This window comes from Culex quinquefasciatus, chromosome 3, assembly GCF_015732765.1.
Source record: "Culex quinquefasciatus strain JHB chromosome 3, VPISU_Cqui_1.0_pri_paternal, whole genome shotgun sequence".
In the NCBI taxonomy this organism is placed as follows: Eukaryota; Metazoa; Arthropoda; class Insecta; order Diptera; family Culicidae; genus Culex; species Culex quinquefasciatus.
In genome coordinates this window covers 194,571,162-194,598,122 of record NC_051863.1, presented here as the reverse complement: position 1 = coordinate 194,598,122, position 26,961 = coordinate 194,571,162, and the positions used below count along the sequence as shown (strand labels likewise).

Genomic DNA, 26,961 nt, shown 5'->3' with positions numbered 1-26,961 from the left:
TTTTTTGATATGTTTTGAATACATAAAATGCCAACTTTTCAGAAATTTCCAGGTTGTCTAAAAAATCATTGACCGAATTATGAATTTTTTAATCAATCCTGATTTTTTCAAAAAATCGAAATATTGGTCGCAAAATTTTTTCAACTTCATTTTTCGATGTAAAATCAAATTTGCAATCAAAAAGTATTTTAGTAAAATTTTGATAAAATGCACCGTTTTCAAGTTAAATCCATATTTAGGTGACTTTTTTGAAAATAGACGCAGTTTTCATTTTTTAAATTAGTGCACCCTTTAGGAAAAAAATATTTTTGAAAAGCTGAGAAAATTCTCTATATTTTGCTTTTTCGGACTTTGTTGATACGACCTTTAGTTTCTGAGATATTGCAATGCAAAGGTTTAAAACAGGAAAATTGATGTTTTCTAAGTCTCACCCAAACAGCCCACCATTTTTTAATGTCGATATCTCAGCAACTAATGGTCCGATTTTCAATGTTAATGTATGAAACATTTGTAAAATTTTCCGACCTTTTCGAAAACATTATTTTCAAAATTTCAAAATCAAGACTAACATTTTAAAAGGGCGTAATATTGAATGTTTGGCCCTTTTGATTTTTTGCACAACCTGGAAATTTCTGAAAAGTTGGCATTTTATGTCCTCTAAAACATATCAAAAAATAAAAAAAAATAAAAATAGTGTTTTTTTGCAAATCAAGTTTTAGTAATAAAAACTTAAGTAAAAAAATCACCAATTTTTTTTACCGTGTATCATTTTTTTCCAGTGTAGTCCGTATCCATACCTACAACTTTGCCGATTCCTTCAAAAGATACAGATTTTTGAATTTTCATACATCATTTTTGTATGGACAGCTGCGAAATTTGTATGAAAAATTATATGGACAAACTAATGATGCAAAATGGCTTCTTTGGGCATACCGAAGGCACCAAAAAAGTTTCAGTCGGATTAAAAAATACAAAAAAGAATCGAATGATCGAAATCCTCAGCTGTCAAAAGCTTAAAATCACGTGCTCGGGGTTAAATGTCAACACCAGTTTGACTGCTGGTTTTGACGTTTGAGTGGTTTCACGAATTAGCGGACATTCGAAGTAGAAAAATTCGAATAAACAAATCCGCTCTGTACTTTTTATGAAAAAACTAAATTTAATAACTAGTTTTTTATTTTATTTTAAAGTGATTGTCCTTCCTACAACTTTGATGAAAACCCAAAACAAGATGTTTTCGTATACATACCACCATTCTACATAACATTTTAAAAGGACAAAAAAAAATCAAAATTGAATCGAGACCCGTTACGCAAAATGCTTCCTTTGCTCAGAGTTTCGGCCAAATTAAAAAAATCCATGAAATTGGCCGATTTGCAAAAACAACACAATTCAGTAACTTTCGGACTTAACTCAACATAGTTTTCATTAGCATTACATAGTGACTATGTCGTGCTAGCTTGTCGCACGTCGCTTTTTGACGTTCTGAGAAAAAAATTAATGTTTGACCTTGAATAAACGTAAAATAGAGCACGGAATGTAAACAACCACAAACAAGTTTTGTTGACCATTTCAGTTGCCAGAGTCACAAGCTATAGTTAAAAACGTTCAAGATAGTCGGGCATGTACGTGTGTCAAACGCGTTCTGACTTGAAATACCTTTGGCCAGTTGCCGCATTTACATCAATTTTCAAAGTGTGACAAGCTAGCACGACAAGATCGAATCTTTTTTTTTATTTGAAGAGTGACAACAATGCACGGAGTTTTTTCGGTTTGTATTGACTATCTCAGGATTGAATTCAAATTTTGGGGTTTTGTGTGGGTCAAAAGGTGAGGCATTGTGAGCTACACAAAATGGCGTTCTGAACTCAATCTGGCCGAAAACACACACACGACAAGTGACGGTTTGCACTTCACAGTTTGGAGATCTTTTCAGCATAGAACTAAATAGGGGAACGGCACTTTGAGGTACGGTTACAACGAAATTGAAATTTGCAAAAATGTTGCTCTATGAATAATAAAAAAAAAAAATGCGCATTTGTAAAAGTAGAAAAAGCTTTAAAACCAGCTCTCGCATTTGAAATTCTAAAGCCATGCAAATTCGAGCCCAACTTTCACCACCCAATTGGACCAAATCAATTTATTCAGCACTTGCGGAACAATCACACCCTAATCAACCTCCTCGTAAAACGTCCCTGCTGCACTCGGTCCGTGCAGTGTGTCGTCCCCAAACATAAATTTGAATCGCACAAAACTTTCCACTCTTCGTCCTTTTTGACCACTGGCCTAAATTAAGTTATCTTTCGACCTTCATACGGAGCTGCTGCTGCTGCTGCTGGCACCACTGCCGAAAATCGAAACCCTTCCGTTCTTATTTTATGGCATGGGGCTGTTACACAATCGCAGGTTCTTGGGGGAGTCAACTGAAAAAAAAATATTGTAATGAGTGAAACCGCGTAGCGGCGGGGCCAGCAGGACGGAATGAAGTGAACCACCAAAAACCGAAGAATCGAGAATTGAGTGAAATTTATTGTCCCTCGTGGTGGGTTGAAGAAAGGAAGAAAGGGGAAGTTAGTGGGGTGTTGGCGTGCCGAATGATGTGCGCCGTGGCCGGTGCCACCGTTGCCGTCGAGGAACCATGTCGGAGAGCAGCCTGCGTGCCAACAGCTGCCTCGAGCTGTCCGAGATCAAGCGGTTGGACAGTCTGCTGCGGCAGTGCGAAACGCTGAGCTACGACGACCTGTCCTCGTGCAGCAGCAATGGTGACGCCGAGTTGGCCGACTACATGGAACCGAAGGGCCGGTTGAAGAGTCGCCGCCGTCGGAACTCGTCGGCGAACCTGATGAATACGACGTCTACGGGAACGCCGCCACCGCCGGCCACGTCACGATCGGCCGCCATCCGGGCGCTGTCCAACTTGAACGTGTTTCACAGCGCCAAGAAGATCATGCGAATGGTTCAGGAGAATCCGGACCGGAACAGTCTGCTGCCGCGGGATACACGCCACGCCCATCACCACCATCAGCATCGACCCGACGAAGGGGACGATTGCTACAAGACCCAGAGCTGCTCGAACCTGCAAAAACCCTGCACCGGCAGCTGCAGCTGTTGTGCCGCACTTGGTGGGGGCAGTTGCGGCTGCTTCAACAACGATCAGGGTTCAAGCCCTGCTTCGAAACCTAGTGCCGGCAATGCCGCTTCTTCAAACAATGGCGGCGATCACTTCTTCAGCATATCGGAGAACTTTCTAGCGACGGCAGCCGACAACGAGGCCAACGCGGCCACCGAATCGGACTGCCAGTGTTACGACCCACCGCCCCTTACCCCAAACCCAGACCCAAAAAAACAAACCGCCATCCGCAAACGAAGACAGAGTGAAAAACCCGCCACCAACCCCGCCCAACTCCTCGCAGCCCCATCCGACGCCATCTCCGCCATGAAGACCCACAAGTCGGAAACGTTCGTCAAGCAGCGCCGGTTCGACGTGGACGAAGACAATCGGATCGTCAATATCAACGAAACGCCCAACATAGTTCCTATCTCGCTGAACGACGTAAACCGGGAACCGGGGACGGCGACCTTCCGCAATCAAAAGTCCCTGGACAACAAGTCGGACCGGTCGGCCACCTCGGCCCGGTCGATGCGGTCCAAGTTTTCGCCGCAATATCTGACGCGGAAAATTTCCACCAAAACCGGCTCCGTCGGGGGTGATGGAGATGGGGGTGGCGGTGGTGGACCAGTTGGAGTTGGGGGGATCGCCGGTGGAATCGGGGACGGTGGCGCCAAAGAGCTGCTGTTGGGGCTCAACTTTGAGAAAATGCTTCCAGAGCCGGTCGAAACGGTAAGTGAAACAATATTATTGTGGTTTAGATTGGGTTTGGGGTTAACTGCTAACTTTTTGCCACTTGTTTGCGCCACGATGGCTCATAATGTTTAGATTTTTCCAGTTGAGATTATTTTATTTAAACCTAAACAAATAAACAAATCAAAATCTTCCTTTGGAGTTCATTTCAGACTACGTGCTTTATGCCCGAGCCCTCAGGGCTAATTTAGATCCAATGTGTCCAATAAACAATTTTTTTGCGTTTTGAGTGTTTTTGGAAGCGTAAAATATACAATTTTTTTTGTTGGACCTTTTGCCAGAGAAAAGTCCAGAACTCTTAAATTTACAGATATTCTTTTTCAGATTTGGTAGTCTAACCTTTCGAACTAATCCAAAGCCGGATACCCCCCGACATCAAATATTGACCCATCACCAGGCTAAATTCCAAATTTGAGCTCATTATGACCTTGATAAGTCCTCGGAGGAAAAACCATCAAAATGTATAGAGAAAAGTAACAGTTTCACTTCAAAGCCTGTGAAGAGCGCAACAGTCGTGCGATCCTTACCAACTCTCGTATGCACGATCAGCATTGAATTTGGAACAACTTACCCAAAAAAACATATTATTAGATTTTTTTCAGCGAAATTATTTCCTTCCTAAATTGATCATTTTTACTGGATCAGCTTTCAGAAGCTACCTTAGGTATTCAATAGTTTGAAGTTGAGTATTAAATTTATTACCAACAAGTAATAAATTTCCTGTCTAAACATAACCCATTTCTCTAGACTAGAACATTTTTTCTGGGGCTTCCTTGGTCAAAATAATTTAACCTATATTTAATGTTTAGCCATTAGAGTGACTTACACCGTTCTAGGGTAGTCTGAAAATTGGCAATTTTTGTCAATTTTTTTTAGTTGTTTATGTCAGAAAATATATTTATCGGATTCCATAGGAAATTTTACGTAATACAAAAGTTCATAAACAGATTCCGAGTTATGATTTTTTGAAAATAAATACTGGGTGTTTAGGCGCTCCACGCGCTAGAAGGGAAAATTACGAAAACGGAAGAAATCAAAATTATACAATTGTAGCGATGGTTTAAATGCAAAACTTGCATCTTTTAAATACGAAAATGAGCCCAAAGAATTACCCGAGCAGACGGAAATAACTTGGAAATAACACTTTTTGATATTTGAAAATACTAAGTCAATAACATTTTACATTATTTATAACAAGTTTTGTTATTTTGCATTAATATTCCATAACATTTTTTTGTTATTTTAACAGTATTTGCTATTGAAATGGCATGAATTTTGTTATTACCTTCTGCCCGGGTATCCAAATTTTTAAGCATAAATGGCGCTACGAATGGTTCACGCCCGCAATGTCAAAATTACGCAGTGGTACCAACAAACGAGTGACCGAGCCACGTAGCCCAGTGGTAACGCTTCCGCCTCCCAAGCGGTAGATCGGGGTTCAAATCCCGGCTCGGACCAACACAATTGGTGATCTTTTTCCTTCTGGATTCGATTGCTTAGTAAAGGGAAGGCAGCCCGGGCGGAAAGTGAGTTGGTGGATATAACTTCGAACTATCTTGGCTTGTTTATTCGCATCTTGCTGTAAACTCCTCGAGTTATGACGACTTTTGAAACCGACTGCGTATCATGGAAAGTATATTCCATGATCATACTGCATTATCTACAGTTGATATTGAGGTGTTAGTGGTAGTTTTTTTAGACTTAGCAAAAATTTCGAAAATTTTATTTTTTCCAAAATTTTACCCGAACATCATGAAATGATTATTTTGACTTTATTTCAAATTTATGCTGGACTTAGCAAAATTTGCAGTCACTGACAGAATTTTCAATTTCCGACACATAGAATAATTTTCATGAGCTGATATTTTAAAGTTTGATTTTATTTATGCTGGACTTTGAAATTTTTGCGTATATTTTTTAATTCTTTACTTTTTACAGAAAAAGCATTTTTTTGGGACTTAGAAAATTTTCAGGAGGTTGGAAACATGATAAATTATTTTGATGTTTATTTTTGCTTTGAACCAAAATTTCGGATAAATCGTCGAAATTACAGGAAATTTTCGTCCGATTTTTACAAAAACATCAGTTTGTTCCTAAAATAATGTCCCTAACAAAACGTCTTCATTGAAATTTTGAAATTCGAAAGTTGGTTTTTAATAATTATTGATAAACCCCCTACAAAAATCGTTCCGGCACTTAGAAAATTTACGGGATCCGTATCACGACAAGATTGTTGGTAGAATTTATTAGATTTTCAGGACTTTGCGAAATTTTTGCTCTCAGCCAGTAGAATATTTTTCAACATTTTGAAAAATTATTTTGATTAGAAACATTACCAGGCTTTTTCAAATTTTACTGTGGATTTTTGGACTTATGCAATTTTAGGAATATTTTCATAGACTTTTATTTTTAATTTAAAAAAATGGAATATAGAGACTTTGGATTTTTCGTGATTTGGAAAATTATTGTGACATTTTGGCAATTCAACGCTTTCTCCACAATTTTTTAATGAGTTTTTAAAGTAAAATAATTTTTCAACTTTGAAAAATCTTGTTTTGATGTAAGTGCGTATATTCCTGCAATATTACTCATATTTGTGAAGAGGAAGAAGGGGGGGGGGGGGTCTGAATAGTGGCGGGGTGCATTAAAAACCAATAAAATTATTTTTGGGATCAAAATCTACTTTATGAATTTGATATGATTTTTGGAAGATTTCAGTTGTTTGCTAATATAAACTCAACTTGATGTGGCATTGTTGGTCAAATAAACTCAACAAGATTTTTCGCAGATACACCTCGAACAATTTATGTTCGTGGCCATGTTCGGTTATCTCTTAACCATACCCTGGGGTGAACTTGACTTGTTCGTGTTTTTACGAACATGGGTAGATTTTTCCAAGATGCAACTTTCTGCCCGGGTTAGGAAGACAACCTATGGAATGTTAACATCAACCTTAACATGTTAACATTAAGTTGATAAATAAACTGTCACTGAATCCGCTTTGTAAATGCCGGCCCCGATACTCTTCACGGGTGTTCCCCTCAGGAACAGGGAAAGATTTACTTTTTACCAACAAACGAGGAGAATCAAAACCCATATGTTATATATGTTTTTTTTATGAAAATTACTCAACTTTAGTTTTTTTAAGAGTGCTCTGTTTTTATAAGAATTGTTGAAAAATGTATTTTTTGTAATTTAATAAATTTGTATGAAGAAAAATACACATGCCAAATATTTACGATGTCTCTTGAACTATTTGTTCGATTTCAATGATAAAAGGGGTGGAATTGTTTGCTCATTTCAGTACGATTATTTTTTTTACATATGAAAAATGCTAAAATCTACATTTGTGAGTATTTGAACATTTCTAAATGTTTGGCTGAGTTTTCGATATCTAGATTTTTTTAAGTCGAAAAAAGCACATAATTTCACAATATCTTTATTTTTCAAAACGAAATATTGATACAGTAGTTTAAGAGATAATGTCTGTTGAAAAATTACTGCAAATTAGGTGACACTAGATTTTTTTTAAACTATTTAAACTAAACTTGTTGAAACTATACAAGGTTTTACCTCCAAGGGAATGATGGAACAAAAGAAATCACAAATCCGCATAGCTAATTTCAAGATTGTTCAGGTGACCTAAAAACGTGATCATAAATTAGGGTGGCCAAATAAGGCGCTTATCTGCTTAATCAATTGTTTATAAAAAATAAATTTGGTATCAAATTGGTTTCCCAAAACGGCCATTTTAATAACAAACAAGCCTTACCCGAAAAACTTCGTCTATTTCTTTTTTCGTTTGTTGCCGTTTTTAGCTTTTTCCTTATCAGCCTCCTTTGATCAAAATTTGATTTTACGCAACTTTTTCCATACAATCTGCAGATTTTCCGGAATCTGTTCCAGAGTGGCCAAAGTTGCCACTTTTTGTTGTAAGAACCTTCCTTGGGCTTAGACGTACCCAACGCAACAAAGAGCTCCTCGATCCGACGCTCCATATTGAACTGATTCGCGTTCGAACAAAACCTTTGAATTTTTTTATATACATAGATACTGTTAAAAATAACAGAAAGTATTATGGATTCTGCTTGAAAATTTAATTTTCTCATAATTGTTGAATAACAGTTTACGTTATCATAACAATTTTTTTATTGGTCTGATATCGATTGAAAGCCAAAACAACTTTGGAACAACATTTTTTGTTATGGAAGAATACCTCCAACTGTAATTGGGATGATCGGATTAGTTGTTAAAATAACAAAAAAATAATATCAAAGATTTGTTCGAAGAATTACCAAAAATGTTATTAGTCTTTTATTAGAATAACAAGAAAATCATAACGACGAATAACAATTTTTTTTATAAATAACATAAAATGTTATTGGCCATATTATTTTCATATGGGCAATTCTCTACCAACTCACACGAAATCGGGAAAAGTTGCCCCGACCCCTCTTCGATTTGCGTGAAACTTTGTCCTAAGGTGTAACTTTTGTCCCTGATCACGTATCCGAGGTCCGTTTTTTGATATCTCGTGACGGAGGGGCGGTACGACCCCTTCCATTTTTGAACATTCTGAATTGCCGAATTCCGAAAAAACGTATTTTTCATCGAAAAAAACACTAAAGTAGTTTTAAAAATTCACCCATTTTCCGTTACTCGACTGTAAAATATTTTGGAACATGTCATTTTATGAGAAATTTAATGTACTTTTCAAATCTACATTGACCCAGAAGGGTCATTTTTTCATTTAGAACAAAAGTAATCATTTTAAAATTTCGTGTTTTTTCTAACTTTGCAGGATTATTTTTTAGAGTGTAACAATGTTCTACAAAGTTGTAGAGCAGACAATTATTAAAATTTTGAGATAAAGACATAAGGGTTTTGCTTATAAACATCACGAGTTATTGCAATTTTACGAAAATAAGATTTGAAAAAGTTGGTCGTCATCGATCATGGCCGTTCATGGTCACCCGCGACAGACACGGACGACGAAACAACGAGAAACGCAAAAAGTAATTTTTTCAGAACTTTTTTTCGTAAAATCGCGAAAACTCGTGATACTTATGTCTATACATCAAAATTTTTGTAATTGTCTGCTCTACAATTTTGTAGAACATTGTTTTCTCTAAAAAATAACCCTGCAAAATTAGAAAAAAACACGAAATTTTAAAATGAAAAATGTCCCTTCTGGATCAATGTAGATTCGAAAAGTACGTTAAATTTCCCTTAAAATTACATTTTCCAAATTTTTTACAGTCGAGTAACGGAAAATGGGAGAATTTTTAAAACTTTTTTAGTGTTTTTTTCGATGAAAAATATGTTTTTTCGGAATTCTGAGTACGCCATCAAATCGGGCGTCTAATTTTACATAAAAGTCCCTTTCACGCCGAATTTCTATCTCATCACCGTTTCAGGCGAATTATTGAAAAACATCTCTTTTTTCGCATGTTCAAAAATGGATGGGGTCGTACCGCCCCTCCGTCACGAGATATCAAAAAACGGACCTCGGATTCGTGATCAGGGACAAAAGTTACACCTTAGGACGAAGTTTCACGCAAATCGAAGAGGGGTCGGGGCAACTTTTCCCGATTTCGTGTGAGTTGGTAGAAAATTATCCACATGTTAAAAAAGTAGATTTGTACAAATTTTAAAATTGAAATGCTTCAAACCCCGTATACTGCATTATAACTATTTTGAAATTCGTACACAACTTTTTCCAAAAAAAATAATTCGAGTTTTCATCATAATTCCAGTGTACGGAAATATTAAGTTCACAAATAAGCCAGTAACAGCAAAACAAACGATATTACCTTAGTTTGAAACAAAAAACGATGCTTAATCCACCTTTAGGTGGGTGGTGCCTTCCTTACATTCATAAAGTTACACAACAGAGCCTCAAAAAGAGTATAAATAAGACTTATTTTTATCAAAGTATCTGAGATCCGGCCTAAAAAAGTTTATAAATAACACTTAAGTGCTCATAACTTTTGATAGGATTGTCAGATCTTCAACGTTTTAGGCTCATTGGAAAGATTTTTTGATTACCTATACAAAGACAGGTCGCATGGTAGATCCGGACAACGTTTTCATCAAAATATTTGAGATCCGGCCTCCAAAAAGTGCATAAATAACACTTAAGTGCTCATAATTTTTGATAGAGTTGTCAGATCTTCAAAGTTTTGGGCTCGTTGGAAAAGTCTTTTAAATACCTGTTTAAAAACGTATAGCATGACGGGTTTTCTTACAAAAACCACCATTTTACAATCTTCCGGACTTTATTCGAAATCGTTTTTTTAGCATAACTTTTGAAGTACTTTACTAAACTTCATAATATTAACTAGGGTCTTGTGGGACCCCAAGACGGATCGAATGAGACCAAAACGGTCGAAATCGGTTCAGTCAATCCGGAGATAATCGTGTGCATATTTTTCGGTGCACGGACTCACATCCAGACACACGCACAGACATTTGTACAGAATTTGATTCTGAGTCGATAGGTATACGTGAAGGTGGGTCTACGAGGTCTAATAAAGAAATTCATTTTTCGAGTGATTTTATAGCCTTTCCTCATTGAGGTGAGGAAGGCAAAACATAATAAATATCAGTTGTTTGAGTTCTTGGTAATAATTCAGATAAAATATCATTAACGAATTTTAAGTAATAATTAAAATAACATATCTTTGCAATTAGTGAAATTTCCGGCAATGAGAAGCAGAACAGATATGCTACAAACTTCGGACACCTTTTCATTTACATATTTATTTTATTTAAATTTTTTCTGCTGATTTGTCATGTAAATGCGTTTTTAATTGTTTAAGGTGAGTTTTCAAATAAATTAATAAACAAGAAGGGGTGTCCAGGTTTTGAAGCGTCCTGGGAATTTGAAGCATGTCGTTATTGAGGGTTTTAGTTTTTTTTAAATTGAAAACGCATTTCTCAATGGCTCTCCGTTGCAGCTATTTTTCCTTACCATGATTTTTAATATTTATGACAGGACCAGTTCCGGAAATCCAAAAAGTTTTTATTGCTATTTTTTACAGTTATATAGGACGCCATCACACTCATGAAAGTTGGAAGTGCTAGACGAAACTCGTTATAGAAGCCGAACAAACAATTTCCAGAACCCATTTTGGCCACCTTTAGCCTGGTACCTGGTTCTTGGATACCCGGAGAAGGTCAGCTTGATTTTGTTGCATGTGAAATTTCATGAAATTAAAATATAATTCAGATAAATTGTTAAAAGTTGTCGGAAATGCAAATCATCGAAGTTGAAGACCGCAGTGGTTGACCGGAGTAGTTACGGTTTTCCAATTCGGATTTCATTTGAACTCAAACAATTATATTTGTGCGGAAATGAATTGCAATACTTTTAACAAGGAAATCACCAGTTTCAAGAGAAATTGTCAGAAAAAGCTCAAACTACCATGATTGAAATCGTAATCAACTCCGACCAATTCTAACCAAGATTTGTGGCATCTCTGGGCTGTCACCTCTGACCAGGTAATTTGTGTGACACGCACACATACACATCCCGCTCAACCATAAATCCAGCCCCAACTATCCCGCAAGCAAGAGTGTGAACACTTTCACACCTCGGAAGGTTTACGATATCCCAGACTGGGATCTCCGGGCCACCACTTGTGGGAAATTCGTGCTCGTTCAGGCCTTTTGCGATGCGGAACAAAACGACGACCCCTGAAATGACTTCTTCTTCCAGCTTCGTTTGGTCCTGTCTGTTTTTTTCTGTGTTTGTGAGAACCAACCCTATCCGACCCCGTCAGTGGCACACTCTCCTCACACACGTATAATGGTCCAGTGAGCGCTCGGAACATGGTTTGAAGTGGCTTAATTTTCGAACCCTTTTTTGTGGGGGGATGAAGCTTTCATCGTTTGTGAGGTGTATAATAGAGCAATTTAGTGGATTTGGCATTTTTTAAATTAGTTTGCTGAAAAGTACGGTTATTCTTCGGGTGAAATATTTTTTTTTTTTCGATTAGTCAAAAGCAAACCTGTTATAGTTTCCCATTCGGCTAGTTGTCACATGTCTAAAATTCGGTCACAGCCATTCAATCAACCTCACCCCCGACACGCTAGCGATCCCTTCCGCGTACCCTAATTAATTAACACTAATTAGGTACAAAGTACCACAAACGAAAAGCTAGAGACGCTATCTAAGCCAGTGACAGGAGCGTTCTCTACAGTCCGGACTACGCGGGTCCGATAAAAGCAACATTCGGGATTAGTGGATTGGTTTATGAGCTTTTTTTCTTCACTTTTTTCCCGTCCTAATACCAGTCGTCGTTGCCAAGTCCTAGTCGGAGCCGCAACCTTGACTTTTCGATAACCTCTCGGCAGGGTCGGGGACGGAAAAGGATCCCATTTGGGTGGGAAACGGAAAGGAAATTGGAAAAAAAGTCCCTCATTTTATTTGATGGTGAATTTTGCTATCGTAACCTTCAACATTTCTCACTTGTTAGGTGCTTGAAGGAGGAGCTTTTCAAACCAAAACTGTTCAAAACTGTATGATCATTCGTTTAAATATGTTTTTTAAAAAAGAAATCTAAAACTTCGTGGTTTATGCCTGATCCCCTACTGATGGTCGTTTTCTGATACTCTATACCAAGGTTGTTAAATTAACGTCGATAATATTATCTTTAACGATACGATGATCTATCGTGTGTAGTAAGTTTCAAAGTAAAAATATTAAGAATTTGCCGAAATACCGTAATTTTCCGAAAGTACAGCCCAACCTCGATTATCCGAAGCCTCGATTATCCGAAGTTTCGATTATTCGAAGTTCGATCATCCAAAGGTTTGTATGGGACTTCGGATAATCGCATGACGAACAAAAAAACTGTTTTCGTTTTTTTAATGATTTTCCTACTTTTAACATCAAATTCGAATTCCATTACCATTCCATGTTAGTCAAATTTGAATAGTTGATTGCATTCCCGAGCAGACGGAAATAACTTGGGAATAACATTTTTTGATATTTGAAAATACTAGGCCAATATTTTGTTCTGTTATTTATAACAAGATTTGTTATTCATCGTTATGTTTTTTTGTTATTGGATTGTTATTGTTATAACAGACTAATAACATTTTTAGATATTCTTCGAACAAATCTTTGTTATCAGTTTTTGTTATTTTAACAACTAATCTGATCATATCAACAACAGCTGGAGTTATTCTTCCATAACAAAAAATATTATTACAAAGTTGTTTTGGCCTTTAACCAATATCAGACCAATAACATAATGGAATGGATTTTTCAAGAAGATTCCATAACACTTTCTGTTATTTTAACAGAATTTGTTATTGAAATGGCATGAATTTTGTTATTACCGTCTGCCCGGGTTTAAAATTCAAAATGCATTTTTTCAATTTTCGCTTGGATTAAATTGGACGTTGAATTGGATAAAAAAAAATCTAAATAACTTTTGGGTAGTTCGCTGGTCATACTTAAGCTCAGCAATCAAAAATAAGACAACGAAAAAAAATTTTTTAGCGTGATTTGACTATCCGAAGCTTCGATTATCCGAAGTGAAATTTTTCCGAGACCTTCGGATAATCGAGTCTGGGCTGTACTAAAATTTTCATTATTTGCCAAATGGGTATCAAACGAAGTAAAATTGTATTTGCTTTTTCACTTCGTTAGAGTTAATTTTTGGGAAATACAAAAAAATCATAAAATACCGTATTTTTCGAAAGTATTAAATTTTTTAATAAATTTGCAAATTGGGTACCAAATAAAGCGAAATTTTGTATGCTGTTTCACCTCACTAGAGTTTTCTTTTTGAAAATACTAAAATTTCCACAATATACCGTATTTTTTCGAAAGTACTCAAATTTTCATAATTTGCAATATGGGTATCAAACGAAGCGAAATGTTCTATGTTTTGTAACATCACCAGAGTTTTTTTTTTTTTGAATATACAAAAAAATCTCAAAATACCGTATATTTTCGAAAATACTTAAATTTCTTAAATATGCAATATGGAAAAAAAACGAAGTGAACTTATGTAGGCTTTTTCATTTTATTATTCTTTTTTTTGCTGGAATTTTTTTTGGCAAAATGCCGTGCTTTTTTCGAAAATACTTAAAATTTCAAAATTTGCAATATGGGTATTAATGGAAGCGAAATTGTGTATGTCTTGTATTAATATATTTTTAAATACTTAAATTTACGCAATATACCATGTTTATTCAAAATAACTATTGTTTTTATTATCTATATGGGTATCAAAGAAAGCGAAATTAAGCATATTTCAAACATACATGCAAATTTTGTATGATTCATAGAAAATTTTGTTTCGTTTGTTATTCATACATAATTGAAATCATAGAAGTTTAAGTATTTTCAAAAAATAACGATGTGATTTACAGAAAAAAATGATACTATGAAAATGCATTCAAAATATCGCTTCCTTTGCGAATTTTAACAATTTCAGTATTTTCGTATTTTGTGAAAATTTTGTGTTTCAACAAAAAAAAAACTCTAAGAAATAGAAAATGCATATCAAGTTTTGCTTAATTTGATTCTTATGTTGCAATTCATAAAAACTTGAGTACCGTAAACCGGGGTGACTTTGATAGGATTTCAATTTGTTTTTAGAATATATTCCAACAGGTAAGGTTTTTCTCAAGATTATTATTTTTAAAACATGTACTGGGGTAGACCACACAAAGTCCATGCACTATTTCGGAAAAAAAGTTTTTTCAATAATGTTTAGAAAAATAGTTACGTTAAAAATTCTTAGTTTTGATTCCGGGGTGACTTTGATAGTAATAGTTTTTCTTGTTAAAATCATATTTAAGATTTATTTATTTTTTTAAGGTGTTCAAACTTTATTTGTACGCTAAATGTACCATCACTAAAGTAACTGATATAGTTTTTAAGGAAAAAAAAACAATGTGTATAAGCTTGTGTATAAGCTTTTTAGCAAAATACATATAAATTTTAGGTTAAAAAGTCGGAATTTTGCCTGAAATTTGTCAAAACTAGTTTTGTTTGTAAAATTATCGATTTATATAGCATTTTATACTGAATTCACGAATCAAAAGTTTTCACATTTTACATGAAATTTGTTAAACTGAAATTGCCTATAAATTTGGAGATTTTTTTTAATTGTGTTTCAAAAACGCATATTATTTATTATTTACAAACTTTTTTAACCTTCTCCTAGTGGAAAATTGTTCAAAGAATCCGAAAATGCATTCCGTTTTCCGATTAAAAATCATGTTCATTGAGAAAATCATGACACTTTGAGAAGTTTAAAATAATGACTTATATCAACATTTTCTTAACTATATTTAACTAACTTTTTAAACTTGTCAAAATTTTATGAAATGTTCTTCTTGAGGTACTTTGAACACATTTCTACCACGGTCAGTATGTTTCTAAACCATTCCTTACGTATTTTAATTGTACTCTTCATTTTGCGGAAAAATCGCAAACCTATCAAAGTCACCCCGGCTATCAAAGTCACCCCGTTTTACGGTACCTTCCAAAAGTACGATATTTTGTGAAAATTTTAGTTTTTCAAAAAACTCTGAAAATGTGAAAAGGCATAACAAATTTCGCTTCATTTGATACCCATATGGAAAATTATGAAAATTTTAGTACTGCCAATAGAATTATCGAAATAACGATAACGATAAAATTATCGTTATCGTTATGGAGCCTCGATCATTTTATCGCTCTATACGTATTTAAGAAAACAAACCACGACAACAAATCAATACTTCAAATTATTCCTTGAGCAACCCTGTTCTTATTGCTACTGAAATTCGGCACCAAAATTTGTAGATTATCACAGAAATGTATCCAACATTGCCCAAAATCGATCACTAATCGGTTCTTTGGCCCTGAGGTCGCCGAATGCCGATTACCATTCTTCTCCGGTGTTTGGCCCCATATCGTAAGCGCCATCATCGTAACTAACGCCTCCCACTAATAAAATCGACATCATTGAGAAAACGACTCCCCCGCGTAAGACTCCATGAAGCCAAGAAGCACAAGAAACAAATACATAATTTATACCTTTTGGAAATAACACCACGTTGGAAAACAATAAACCTAATAATCCCCACCCCTCTCTCTCTCGCTCTCTCTCTCGAGCAGCTTAGCTTCTTTCACTTCTATTCACCAACACACAAGAAAAGGCAGCTTTTTCCAGGGCATTTGTGACCCGGCTAGTCGAGAAAGTCGAGTCCAGCAGCCCACGATGATTACATTTCCATGTTTTGCTCCCATTTTGCCGCACAGTTTCCAGAGCGTGAGGCATGTGTGTGTGTGTTTGTGTTTGCGGAGAAAGGGGCTCCATGAATGGATGGAAATGTGTTGCTCGCAAAGTTTCGGTTTTCCCGTACTCGTTACATGCGCGAGGAAAGAGAAGCTAAAAAAGAGTTTGTTTTTTTCTTTTTTTTAAGAGAGCAAGTGACTGACGAAGATGAAACGATAGAGGAGTAATTCATTGCTATGATTTTCTGATCAAAATATGATTTTATTCAAAAAACTAGTTTTGAAAAAGTTACTTTTTTGTTTTTTTTGTTTGTTTTGCCCTTTGTGTCTGTCGCTCTACAACTTTGCAGAACATTGTTACACTCTTAATATTTTCCTGCAAAGTTACAAAAAACACGAAATCATAAAATAAAAAAAATGGTCTAAATGAAAAAGTTAACCTTCTAGGTTATTGCAAAACATTCAATTTCCAATAAAATGACATATCCCAAATTTTTGGGTAACAAAGATTGGCAGAGTTTTTGAAACTTTTTTTGTGTTCTTTGTGTGTGTGTGTGTTCAACCAATCCAATATCCGTAGGCCGGCTACGAAATTATGGGAAAGTATAATCTGCATCAGACTTGGTTTATACTGATACAACTTATTGCAGTCCCGGACATTAGGTGGTGTTAGCCCTCGCGCTGCTTCCAATGACCCATTTCAGAATGACAGAGCTCCTTGCGGTCCAATTCCGAGGCCATTGGGCATTGTCCGGCCCCGCCTAAACATAGAGCAAGAACCTGACGGGTCCTCGACCTATCTTTAAACTTCCAATCCCATAAGGCAAAAATGGGATCAGCGTGTATTTAGTTAAGTGGCAATGATTAATGCAATGTCAGTTTTTTTTGGGTTGATCTCACCAAATTAGTAGAAGCTCCTCCTTAATGTTTTGACTGAAGTTCTCCGCAGATAATGAACTGGTAAACGTGGTGACCAGAATATCCAGAGCCGTTACTCTAGAAAGGTTTTCCAGCTGCTTTTTATGCTGATGGGATGGCCAACAACACACCTCGGCTGCACTTCTTCTTGTTCTTTAAGACACCGAACGCCCCAAACCAAAATTCACAAAAAAAACTAAAAAACTAAATCTTCAAAACACCGTCATTTGTCTCCAATTTGCAGTTCAGGATTTTTTGAACGCGCTCGTAACTTCGAAAACCGTACAGCAAAATAAAACGATACAAACGATAGAAGTGAAAGCCGACGCAATTTGACGTTTGCAAGTGGAGCAACGCGATGCTAAAATAAAAGAAGACAACGAAGACAACTTTGAAAGTTTTACAAATTTATCCTAAATACCACAAAATCCGACAACTTTTCAGCAAAATCCACAAGGACACAATTATATGGATTATAGTGCCGCTTTAACACAAAGAATAGGCGCTCCTCAAACAGTTTTACACCATAAAATCGCGAAATAAATTGTCGCGTTCTCACCTACGAACCGCACGCTACCACAGACTTCTTGAAACTTGTTTTGTGTTCTTTCGATGAAAAATACGTTTTTTTTAATGCTGAGTACGCCTACAAATTGGGCGTAAATAAAAGTCCTTTTGACATCAAATTTCCAATCAATCACCATAACCAACTGCAAATTATTGACAAACACGTATTTTTAGAATTTTCAAAAATGGAGGGGGTAGTACCACCCCTCCGCCATGAGAAATCGAAACATGGAGCTCGAATACGTTAAAATTGACAAAAAAATACCCAAGTTTCAAGCAAATCGAAAAGCAACTTATGTGTTAGTTGGCGGAACTGAAAATTCTTTTATTTATAAAATCAAATAACTGATTTTTTTTAATAATCTAGCTACCTATCAGTTCTTGTTAAGAAATTTTGTAATTTTAATCCAAGTAACTATTTTTTCGTTGAATTTAAAAGGTTTTCAGGTTGTACCCTTTTAAAATATTGGAAGCTGTATTTTTTAGCTAAAATTTCCCACAAGCACACTTTTTTCTGCAATTTTGTGCATTCATAAACATCTCAGAAGAATGAGCTCAAAATTGTTACCATTTCCAACTCAATGCATAAAGAAACATTAATGATACACTGGTCACATAATTTTATTCTCACATTTTCATGTGTTCACATTTTCTCAATCTTTGAAGGTAATAATTTTAAAATAAAATCTTTGAACCATTAGCTTTACTATGTCTGTCATTCTTTGCGCGTCAATTTTCTAACAGCTTTTTTATATTATCACTGAATAAATTGTATGAAAATGAAATCTTTTGATTTAAAAGCAAAATTTAAAATTAAGTGCTTCAATTTGTTTAATTTTCTCAAAAATCAAAGAGACAAATCGATTTAATTTTCGTATAATTATTTCAGTGATTAAAAAATTGCGTAAATAAATTATTCGATTAATTTTTCATGAACATGATGTTTTTTGTGTAATTTAAAAAAAATGGGATCATTTTCTATTTTGCGTTTCATAATCAATGATTACAAGAATCCTATAAATGAAGTATTCAGCTGCTTAGAAAATAATTATTAAAAATATTTAAACCTTTTTATAAACCGCTCAAAATTCAATGTTACGTCCTTTTGAAATGCTCGTCTTGATTTTTAAATATCCATGATATTCATTCAAGAAAACCTCAAAATTTGTCAGTTTTTGTCATTGAAAATCAAACCATTTAATTCAGAAATATTGCCATATTAAACAATTAAGTGCTTTTGGGTGAAACTTTAGAAAACTTTTATTGTATTGATTTTTTTAAATATTTGAGTGGCTGTGGTCGGCTGGAACGAAATGAACAATCTTCAATTTATGAAAAAGTGGTTTTTAAGCTACCTTAGTGTCATTTTCTAAGCCTATTTTTTAAATATTATCAGAAATGAGCTTTTATTAGCAAAGTGCTCATAGATTTTTTACTCAAAATCTAACTAAAAGAACTATAATTTGGAAACAGTGCAGTTTTCAAAAAACGTCCAAATTAGATTTTAAATTTAAAAAATGTGAAAAAGGTTTTGTTTTAAACATGAAATTCGTTTTTGTAATAACAATTTATTTATTTATAATAAATTTTCTACTCATACTCCTTTGCGGTTTTGATTCAACTTTTGGTTCCTTTAAACACATTGAAAAAATCGAAAATGAATGGGAGTTCAATGGTTCAACTGAGTTTATAGTTTTTGGCATCACAAAGAAATTTACATTCCTTTAAAGAAAACCCTTTTTTTAAATAAAATTCGTTAATTTTAATGAAAAAAAAGTTGTTCAAAATGCTCTTAAATGAAAAATCTGGCAAAATCTGTCTAAATCTGGCACTGAGAAGGATGTTATTCTTATTCTGATTGGCACTTGAAAAATCTGACATTCTCAGATTTACCTGGTAACATGGAAACCCTTCTTGAAAGGATTAAATATGACCGAATTATATATGGCCAAATACCGAATTTGTCGCATAACACACTTCTCAATTCTAAGATAGCCAACTAATTAAAGTGAAAGAAAGTACGATGTATCATAAATCTAAATACAAATTTTCATTTCAAAATAATGGTTTCATGAGTTAAATTTTACTGGTTTCCAAAAATATTTAAAAATAACGTAATAAAATTCAAGTTAAATTATGGAAACAAAACCATTGTTATGAAGAAGATGTTTTTTTAGCTGTAAAAACTCTTCCCAGAAAGATTCTTACAAAATTCGACTACTCGATTTCTCGTGGAAACCGTCATTATTTTTTGCTCAGGCCGTTGTAAATATTTTTCAAAGTTTATGTCGCCCCCCCCCCTTTCCCACCACCCCTCCCCTCTTTCAAAATGAATGCAAAAATCAGGGGGGGAATATTTTTATCAAAAAAACTGGAATAATAAGTATACTGAACTGAAAACAATTTGAAATGCATTTTCCTGCGTTTAAAATCGTTTTAGCGTGTCCTGGATCGACGAAACATTTATTTATTTTTTTGTGGAATTCCGTTGTACAGTAACGCAAAAAGTTTTTTTTTGCGACAAAATCGTCTATACTTCGATATTATGAAAACTAATGATTGCAAAACAACTGGGTAGGTTAAAATGCATGTTTAAACACTTTTTTCATTTAAATCTCAATACCATGGCTTGAAATTTCTTTTTTTTTGCTGATTTTAGGCCAAAATTAAGTTATTGTAATACTTTGTTAAAATGTTTGATTTGCTAAAACATCCGACATCGATATTCTTCGCTAGTTAACTTCAGCAAACACAGCATCCTTCCCCGCCAAGAAAAGCATCAACAAAACCCAAAGGCAAAAAAAACTAGAGGATACAACCCAAGACGCAACACTTGTACCTACCACTTTAAGCCGGTGCAGGGGGTAATAGAAGCCTTTCACTCAGAAGAAAAAAAAATAAAGAAAGAGACTTGGTGGCCACCGCAGCCAGCCAGCCAGCCAGCCAACGGGGCGAGCCTTTTATGAATTGTAAGGCTGCCAGTATCCGTCTCCGTCTACGTCTTCCCTGTCAGGCAAAGAAAAAAAGTCCTAAATTGAATGAGCAGAAAATCCATTGTTACGACGAGAGATTGTCGGGGCTTACGGAGAAAACTGCATCTTGTACTTTTTAAATTGGAATTTTGACCCATTTTTCGTTGTGTCAATATAAGTGACTTATCAGCAATTCCGGAGAGGCTTCAGTCCAGGTTGAAAGATTTTCCACAAATGATTCACTTTTTTGAGCTGGGGCACTTTCATCTCAACATTGTAAAAAGCTTAAAAACGAGCATATTTCACTTTTTAGCTGCACTTGAAGGATGCCCCCTTTCTGGGGGCGCTTTTGTCTTAAGTTTCCCCAACATTTGCCTGTGAAAGCTCACTTTTCCTTCGTTTTTCTTTCCGACAATGAAAACGACGAACGATGATGCAATGGAGGGAAAATTGGGGAAAATGTTGCTGCACTTGTACGTGCTTGGTTGGCAGGCACTCGATGAAAGCAGAAGAAAAGCAGATTAAGTTTCAAGCACAAAACGCTCTGCCAGGTTGCCTACCTTCCAGGGGGGGAGGGGTTGAAGATGGTGAAAAGTACACCCGCCACCATACTTGTTGGTGAGGTTCCAGGAAAAAGATCCTGAAGGTATGCAAATCGGAACCCCGTACAATTCCTCGACGTGGGTGCATCTCAAGGTGGTTGTTCCGGGAAGAAAAAAAAATGTCGAGGAGAAACGCCTTCCAAAGAAGCTCCGACCGGGTGTGGCTCGGGAACATCTTTTGAATACTTTTTATTGTATGAACGAAGAATGATTGCTGCGTAGTTGACAGTTTAAGGTGCGTTTCTGCTCACAAGATGATGCTTGTACAACCCTGTTCATCTTCATAGAGTCAATTAATTAAATGGACTGTCAGCACAACCAGATGTTTCTCCGGATTTTCATTCTTCTATCTTCCCCCATTAAAAGTGCAACAGGAAATATACAACTTGTGCTGCTTTCGGAGCAGGTGTCTTCCATACTGGTGGCAGTGCTTCTCCGAAGCTATATCTTATTGATAAGCAGAGATGCAAATGCAAGCTGAATCAATAGAAATTAATTTCCGCAATTCGATTGTGTATGCTTGAACGGAGAAAGGAGAGAGTTGAAAATACGGCACTCATAGACGGCAGCGTGCTTGAATAATTTGCAAGTGGAATTATCGAGGAATGAGGTGGAACGAAAAATAGTGCTTAAGCCTCGAGAGGCATCCGATGAATATTTGAATTTTGAATAATTAGTTGCCAAATACTTAGAACGTTCTGTTTAATCGCTAAGCGTTCTTATCCACTAAGTTATCCACTAAATGTTAAATGCAACGTAAACTTCGGATTATCACCCCTGCGTTTAGAACCATTTTCAAGCAGAAACTTGCAATAGAGACCACAAAAGACCTGGGGGTCGTTAATGTGGATGGTTTGATTTTGATTTTTTTTTTTTTGTGAAAAAAGTGGTAATTTAACACCTTCCACCGAATTTACTTTATCACTTGTAGCCCCAACGGGGTCAAAAAAGTTTGGAAATGCATCTTAATCGGCTCTTTGAACACTTGGAAAAAAAAGTTGGGAATTGGCATTCATAAGCTAAACGACATGTGTTGAGTAGCAGAACAGAGCGAAGGATGACGATTGAAATTTTTGCCCTTTGAGGTTATGTATGCGAATTCTGTTTTGTTAAATTCCAGCGTTCAAAACAACTTTAGAGCAAAAATTCGATCTGATACTTTGTTAACTTTTGATGCTCTATCATTTTAAACATTTTTTTTTTCAAAATTATTTTTTTTTTTTCAAAATCTTTTTTATTGCGTTAACTACTTGAATTTTTTCTCAATCGTTGTTCTAAGAGCTGTAAATTAAATTTTAAGTTTGCATTCCTATATAACCGGACAGCGAAAATTTGAATCGTCATTCTTCGATGCTTTGCGCCAACTTTCGGAATTAGGAGCTTTTAATCGCGAATGCCTTTTTCATTGTAACTTAGGGTAGAAGCATTTGTTTTGGATCTACCTTGTTGGAGAAGATTCTTGACATTCTTCCGGATCGAATGCAACAAGAATCATCGGTTGAGTTTTCGCCGAAATACAGCCGGTTGAAGTTGCATTTCCAACTTTTTTTTATAATCAATTTTAATTTATATTTTATTTAAATTTCATTCAATGGGCAAGTTAAATTAATTTGATGTTTAGCTACAATAAATCAAATTAGCTTTTAAGGTTTTTTTTGTTTCCTATTTGTAACAAAATTAATGATAGTTAAATAAAAATAAAATGTTTTTTTGCAGAAATAAAAAAAAAATAAAAATAAAGTTAAAATTTGTTTACTATTTCTGAAAATCTTGATTCTAAATTAAATATTTTTTAACTACAAAACCTAAAAAGCAATATAAGGGCGTTGCTTATATTTCTTAAAAGTTTATTCCCGTAGACTCTGACCAAAGTCAAAGGACAATACATAAAAGTATAAACATTTAAATAACGGGCCAAGGTTTCAACATTTGAATTAAAAAAAAGTATTTTAAAATGCAAGACAGTGCCATCCCGTTTGTGGCAACACGACTTTTCAACACATTTCCTCTCGTTTGCAACTGTTTTGCCTTCCTCACCTCAATGAGGAAAGGCTATAAAATCACTCGAAAATAAGCTTCTTCATTTGACATCGCAGACCCACCTCACGTATACCTATCGACTCAGAATCAAATTCTAAACAAATGTCTGTGCGTGTGTCTGGATGTGAGTACGAGCACCGAAAAATATGCCCACGATTATCTCCGGACTGGCTGGACCGATTTGGACCATTTTGGTCTCATTCGATCCGTCTTTGGGTCCCACAAGAGCCTAGTTAATATTATGAAATTTAGAAAAGTACTTCAAAAGTTATGCTTAAAAAACGTTTTTAACGAAAGTCTGGAAGATTTAAAAAGTGTGGTTTTTGTAAGAAAACCCGTCATGTTATACATTTTCAGAAAGGTATTTAAATGACCTTTCTAAAAAGTCCAAAACATTGAAGATCTGACAACCATATCAAAAGTTATAACCACTTACACTTAGTGTATTCACTTTATGAATGCGAGGAAGGCACCAGCTGCCTAAAGGTGGATTAAGTAACGATAACGTTTTGTAACCATTAGTTTACAAAATATTTAAATATTATGAAAAACAATTTTTTGACGCATTTTTTTTTTGAGCTGCTGAACATTGGAATTTCATAAAAAAAATCTACACCCAGAACTGGACATCGGCATACGAGAGGATAAAGAGCACGATTTGGTAGTAAAATGGTACTGTGTGCGGACTGATAGGATAAATCCCGAAATTACCGAGAGTACTTTACTCATGGGTTCATCTTCAAAAAAAAGTTCATCTATCAAAAAAAAAGTACCGGTACCGAGACTCGAACCCAAGACCTTCGGCATATTGAGCCGTGCCTTTACCGTATGCATTGACCGAGCCACGTGGTAACGCTTCCGCCTCGTAAGCGGTAGATCGGGGTTCAAATCCCGGCTCGGACCAACACAACTGCACCCAACTGGCAGTCGCATGATTGTGATGCATGGCGGCATGAAAGTATATCAGAATCTGCATGAAATCTGTCCTCATGCATTTTTTGCGATATAGGAGTATGACATTTTTGCCCGTTACCGACAATTATCGACATTACCGACGGCTTTTTGGTTGTATTTCACAAAAAAACACTTAGCAGAACGAGGGTTGAACCACCAACATCTTGGTTATTGATCCGACACGCTACCACCGTGCTATGGACGCTTGATGAAAAGTGAGTGAAAGAGCACCAACATATGCTTCTCTTTGGAGTGTTGCTCGGGGACGGGCCAGCTTTATATGTGTTGGTGAGAACTGCAGATCGCTGAAATTTTTACACGCGGGCAAAAATGATCTACGGGCTTGCTGCAAAAAATGTTATAAAATATGACATTTTCTGCAGCAAATCCAATGTTGCAGATTTTGAGATATATTTTTCCTTTGGGTGTGGTGATCTTTTCCCTTCTGGAATCGATTGCTTAGTAAAGGGAAGGTAGTGTATCGTCACAAACTGGACCTTATCACGACACCTTAGGGAGGCGACCTATGGAATGTTAACATTAACCTTAACATGTTAACATTAAGTTGAGAATGAAACTGCCACTGAATCCGCTTTGTAAATGCCGGCCCCGATACTCTTCAAAGGTGTTCCCCTCAGGAACTGGGAAAGATTTACTTACTTTAATACTTTACCGTATGGGCCACCATGGCTCGGTGACTAAGTGGCGGTCATTTGTCCATATAAGCCACTCAATAGGATTAACTGGTCCAATGAACGAATGAACACGCGAGAGGACTATACTCTACAACCTACAAAAATTGACAAAAATGACTGCGCAAGCTCAATTCGAAGTTTTGGGTCTCCAGAAGCACGTGCACTTTGATTTTTTCAAAATTAGTTAGAAATGGCCGAATGGTTTTCTCCAAAGTTTGATAATATCATCTTTTTAATCAAGCCAAATCAAAAGAGATATACGAAAATCGTATTAGAACTGAAAATTATTTGGATAAAATGATTTGATGAACCCAAATAGATTTAAAAATAAAAATGTAACGGATCGGATAGTTTTTCGGATAATAGTAATGGGCCATAAATCATGTGATACTAAAATAGAGGTCTTTTGAAAACCTGTAAAATTATTTTGTATCATCTTTATGTCACCCCACAATCGTGTGACAAAGCTGGCTTGTATAGGTTAGTTCATTTTCTTATAGAATTATCAATTCTGCAAATTATCTGGATATCCGAAGTCTCAGCTCTAGTTTTTGGGGACCCTAAACTTCATGCTTCCCCTCGAATTGAGCATGCGCAGATTTTGTTATTTGAAGAAAAAACCTAAAAACTCTCTATGTTAAGATTTCTATCTAAACCTAAACGTTCGAATACTCCAGATCTAAGATTTTGGGGAAAATTGAACAAATGGTGATATTTGGAGAAAATATTCTGTGAATTCTTTCTACATTCTAATTAAATCGAATAAATAAAAAAAATGCGAAAGTTTTTCAGTTTTCTTTTTTTTTTAATTCTTTGCATGGCAATATCTAAGCAACTGAAGGTCATATCAACAAAGTTCAAAAAAGCAAATATAGAGAATATTCTCAGCTCTTCAAAGTGGGCAAACATGGGCACTAATTTAAAAAAAAAAATGAATAACTGCGACTATTTTCCAAAAAAAAGTTACCTAAACTTACTAATTCATGGAAATGGTGCACTTTATTAAAATTTCATGAAAGTACTTTTTGATTGTAAATTCAATTTTATATCGAAAAATGAAGTTAAGAAATTGTTGCGACCCGTATTCATTTATTTTTTTTTTTTCAATCATTATTAATTCATAAATTCATAACTCGGCCAAATTTTTTTTGCACTTTCAAGAAATTACTAAAAATTTGGCATTCGATGTCCCTAAAACATATCAGAAAACGAAAAAAAATAATGTGTATTTTTTGCAAATCAAGTTGTAGTGACAAAAAGTTAAACTAAAAATGACTAAAAATAATTTTTACCGTGTATCATTTTTTTCAGTGTAGTCCTTATTCATACCTACAACTTTGCGAAGACACCAAATCGATAAAAAAATCCTTCAAAAGATACAGATTATTGAATTTTCATATATCAATTTGTATGGACAGCTGCAAAAATTTGTATGCAAAATTATATGGACAAACTAATGAAAAAATACAAAAATAATCGAATGACCAAAATCTCAGCAAATTGACAATCAAATCGCCCCATTTATCTCAGAAATTTAAAATTATTTAAATTGCCATCCAAATTTTGTTCTCAATAAAGATGATTTTCTCGCACCATGAAACTCTCACCATTTTCCATTTTCTCCACCTCACTAGCATTCTCAATCGATCTTCTCACCGATTGCGCTCGCGTCTTCTCACCACAGTGAGAAAAACCACCGCGCTCACCATCTCACTGCACACATCCTTGCTGCACGCGCGCACGCAACCCCCTCCCTTCTCACGACCCCAGCATTGTTTACCCCCGCAAACCTCACCTCCTCACTCCTTCCCTTTTTCTCCCATGTTCACGCGTGACTGACTACACTAACCACTTCCGCCGACCCCCTTTTCTCCAACACCACTCCACTAGACAAAAGGATACACTTTCATGTATTGGTCTAGTAGGCGCGATGCTCTCGCTCTCTTACAAATACACCGGCCTGTTTCAAGTCAAAGGATGCCACGCTCGAGTTGGTATTGGTGCCGCCAAAGTGTTTTCCATCCTAGGATTTTCCTCCCTGCAAGCCGTTGGCACCGACAGCCGCCTTCTTGGATCCTTTAGCCGCCGCCAGGATGACGTTTCT

At 35.6% G+C, this 26,961-nt stretch overlaps 1 protein-coding gene across 3 annotated transcripts in view; it reads left to right on the top strand.

Annotated features, from left to right (window-relative positions):
• The window catches only part of LOC6051672 (potassium voltage-gated channel subfamily H member 2), a 148,763-nt gene that overhangs the window by 8,957 nt on the left and 112,845 nt on the right, over positions 1-26,961 (top strand). For all 3 annotated transcript variants that reach the window (XM_038259125.1, XM_038259126.1, XM_038259123.1), the window contains exon 2: positions 2,407-3,841. In XM_038259125.1, the coding sequence (XP_038115053.1) occupies positions 2,639-3,841 (1,203 nt within the window). In that variant the 5' untranslated portion in view covers positions 2,407-2,638. The remainder of the gene's footprint in view (positions 1-2,406; positions 3,842-26,961) is intronic.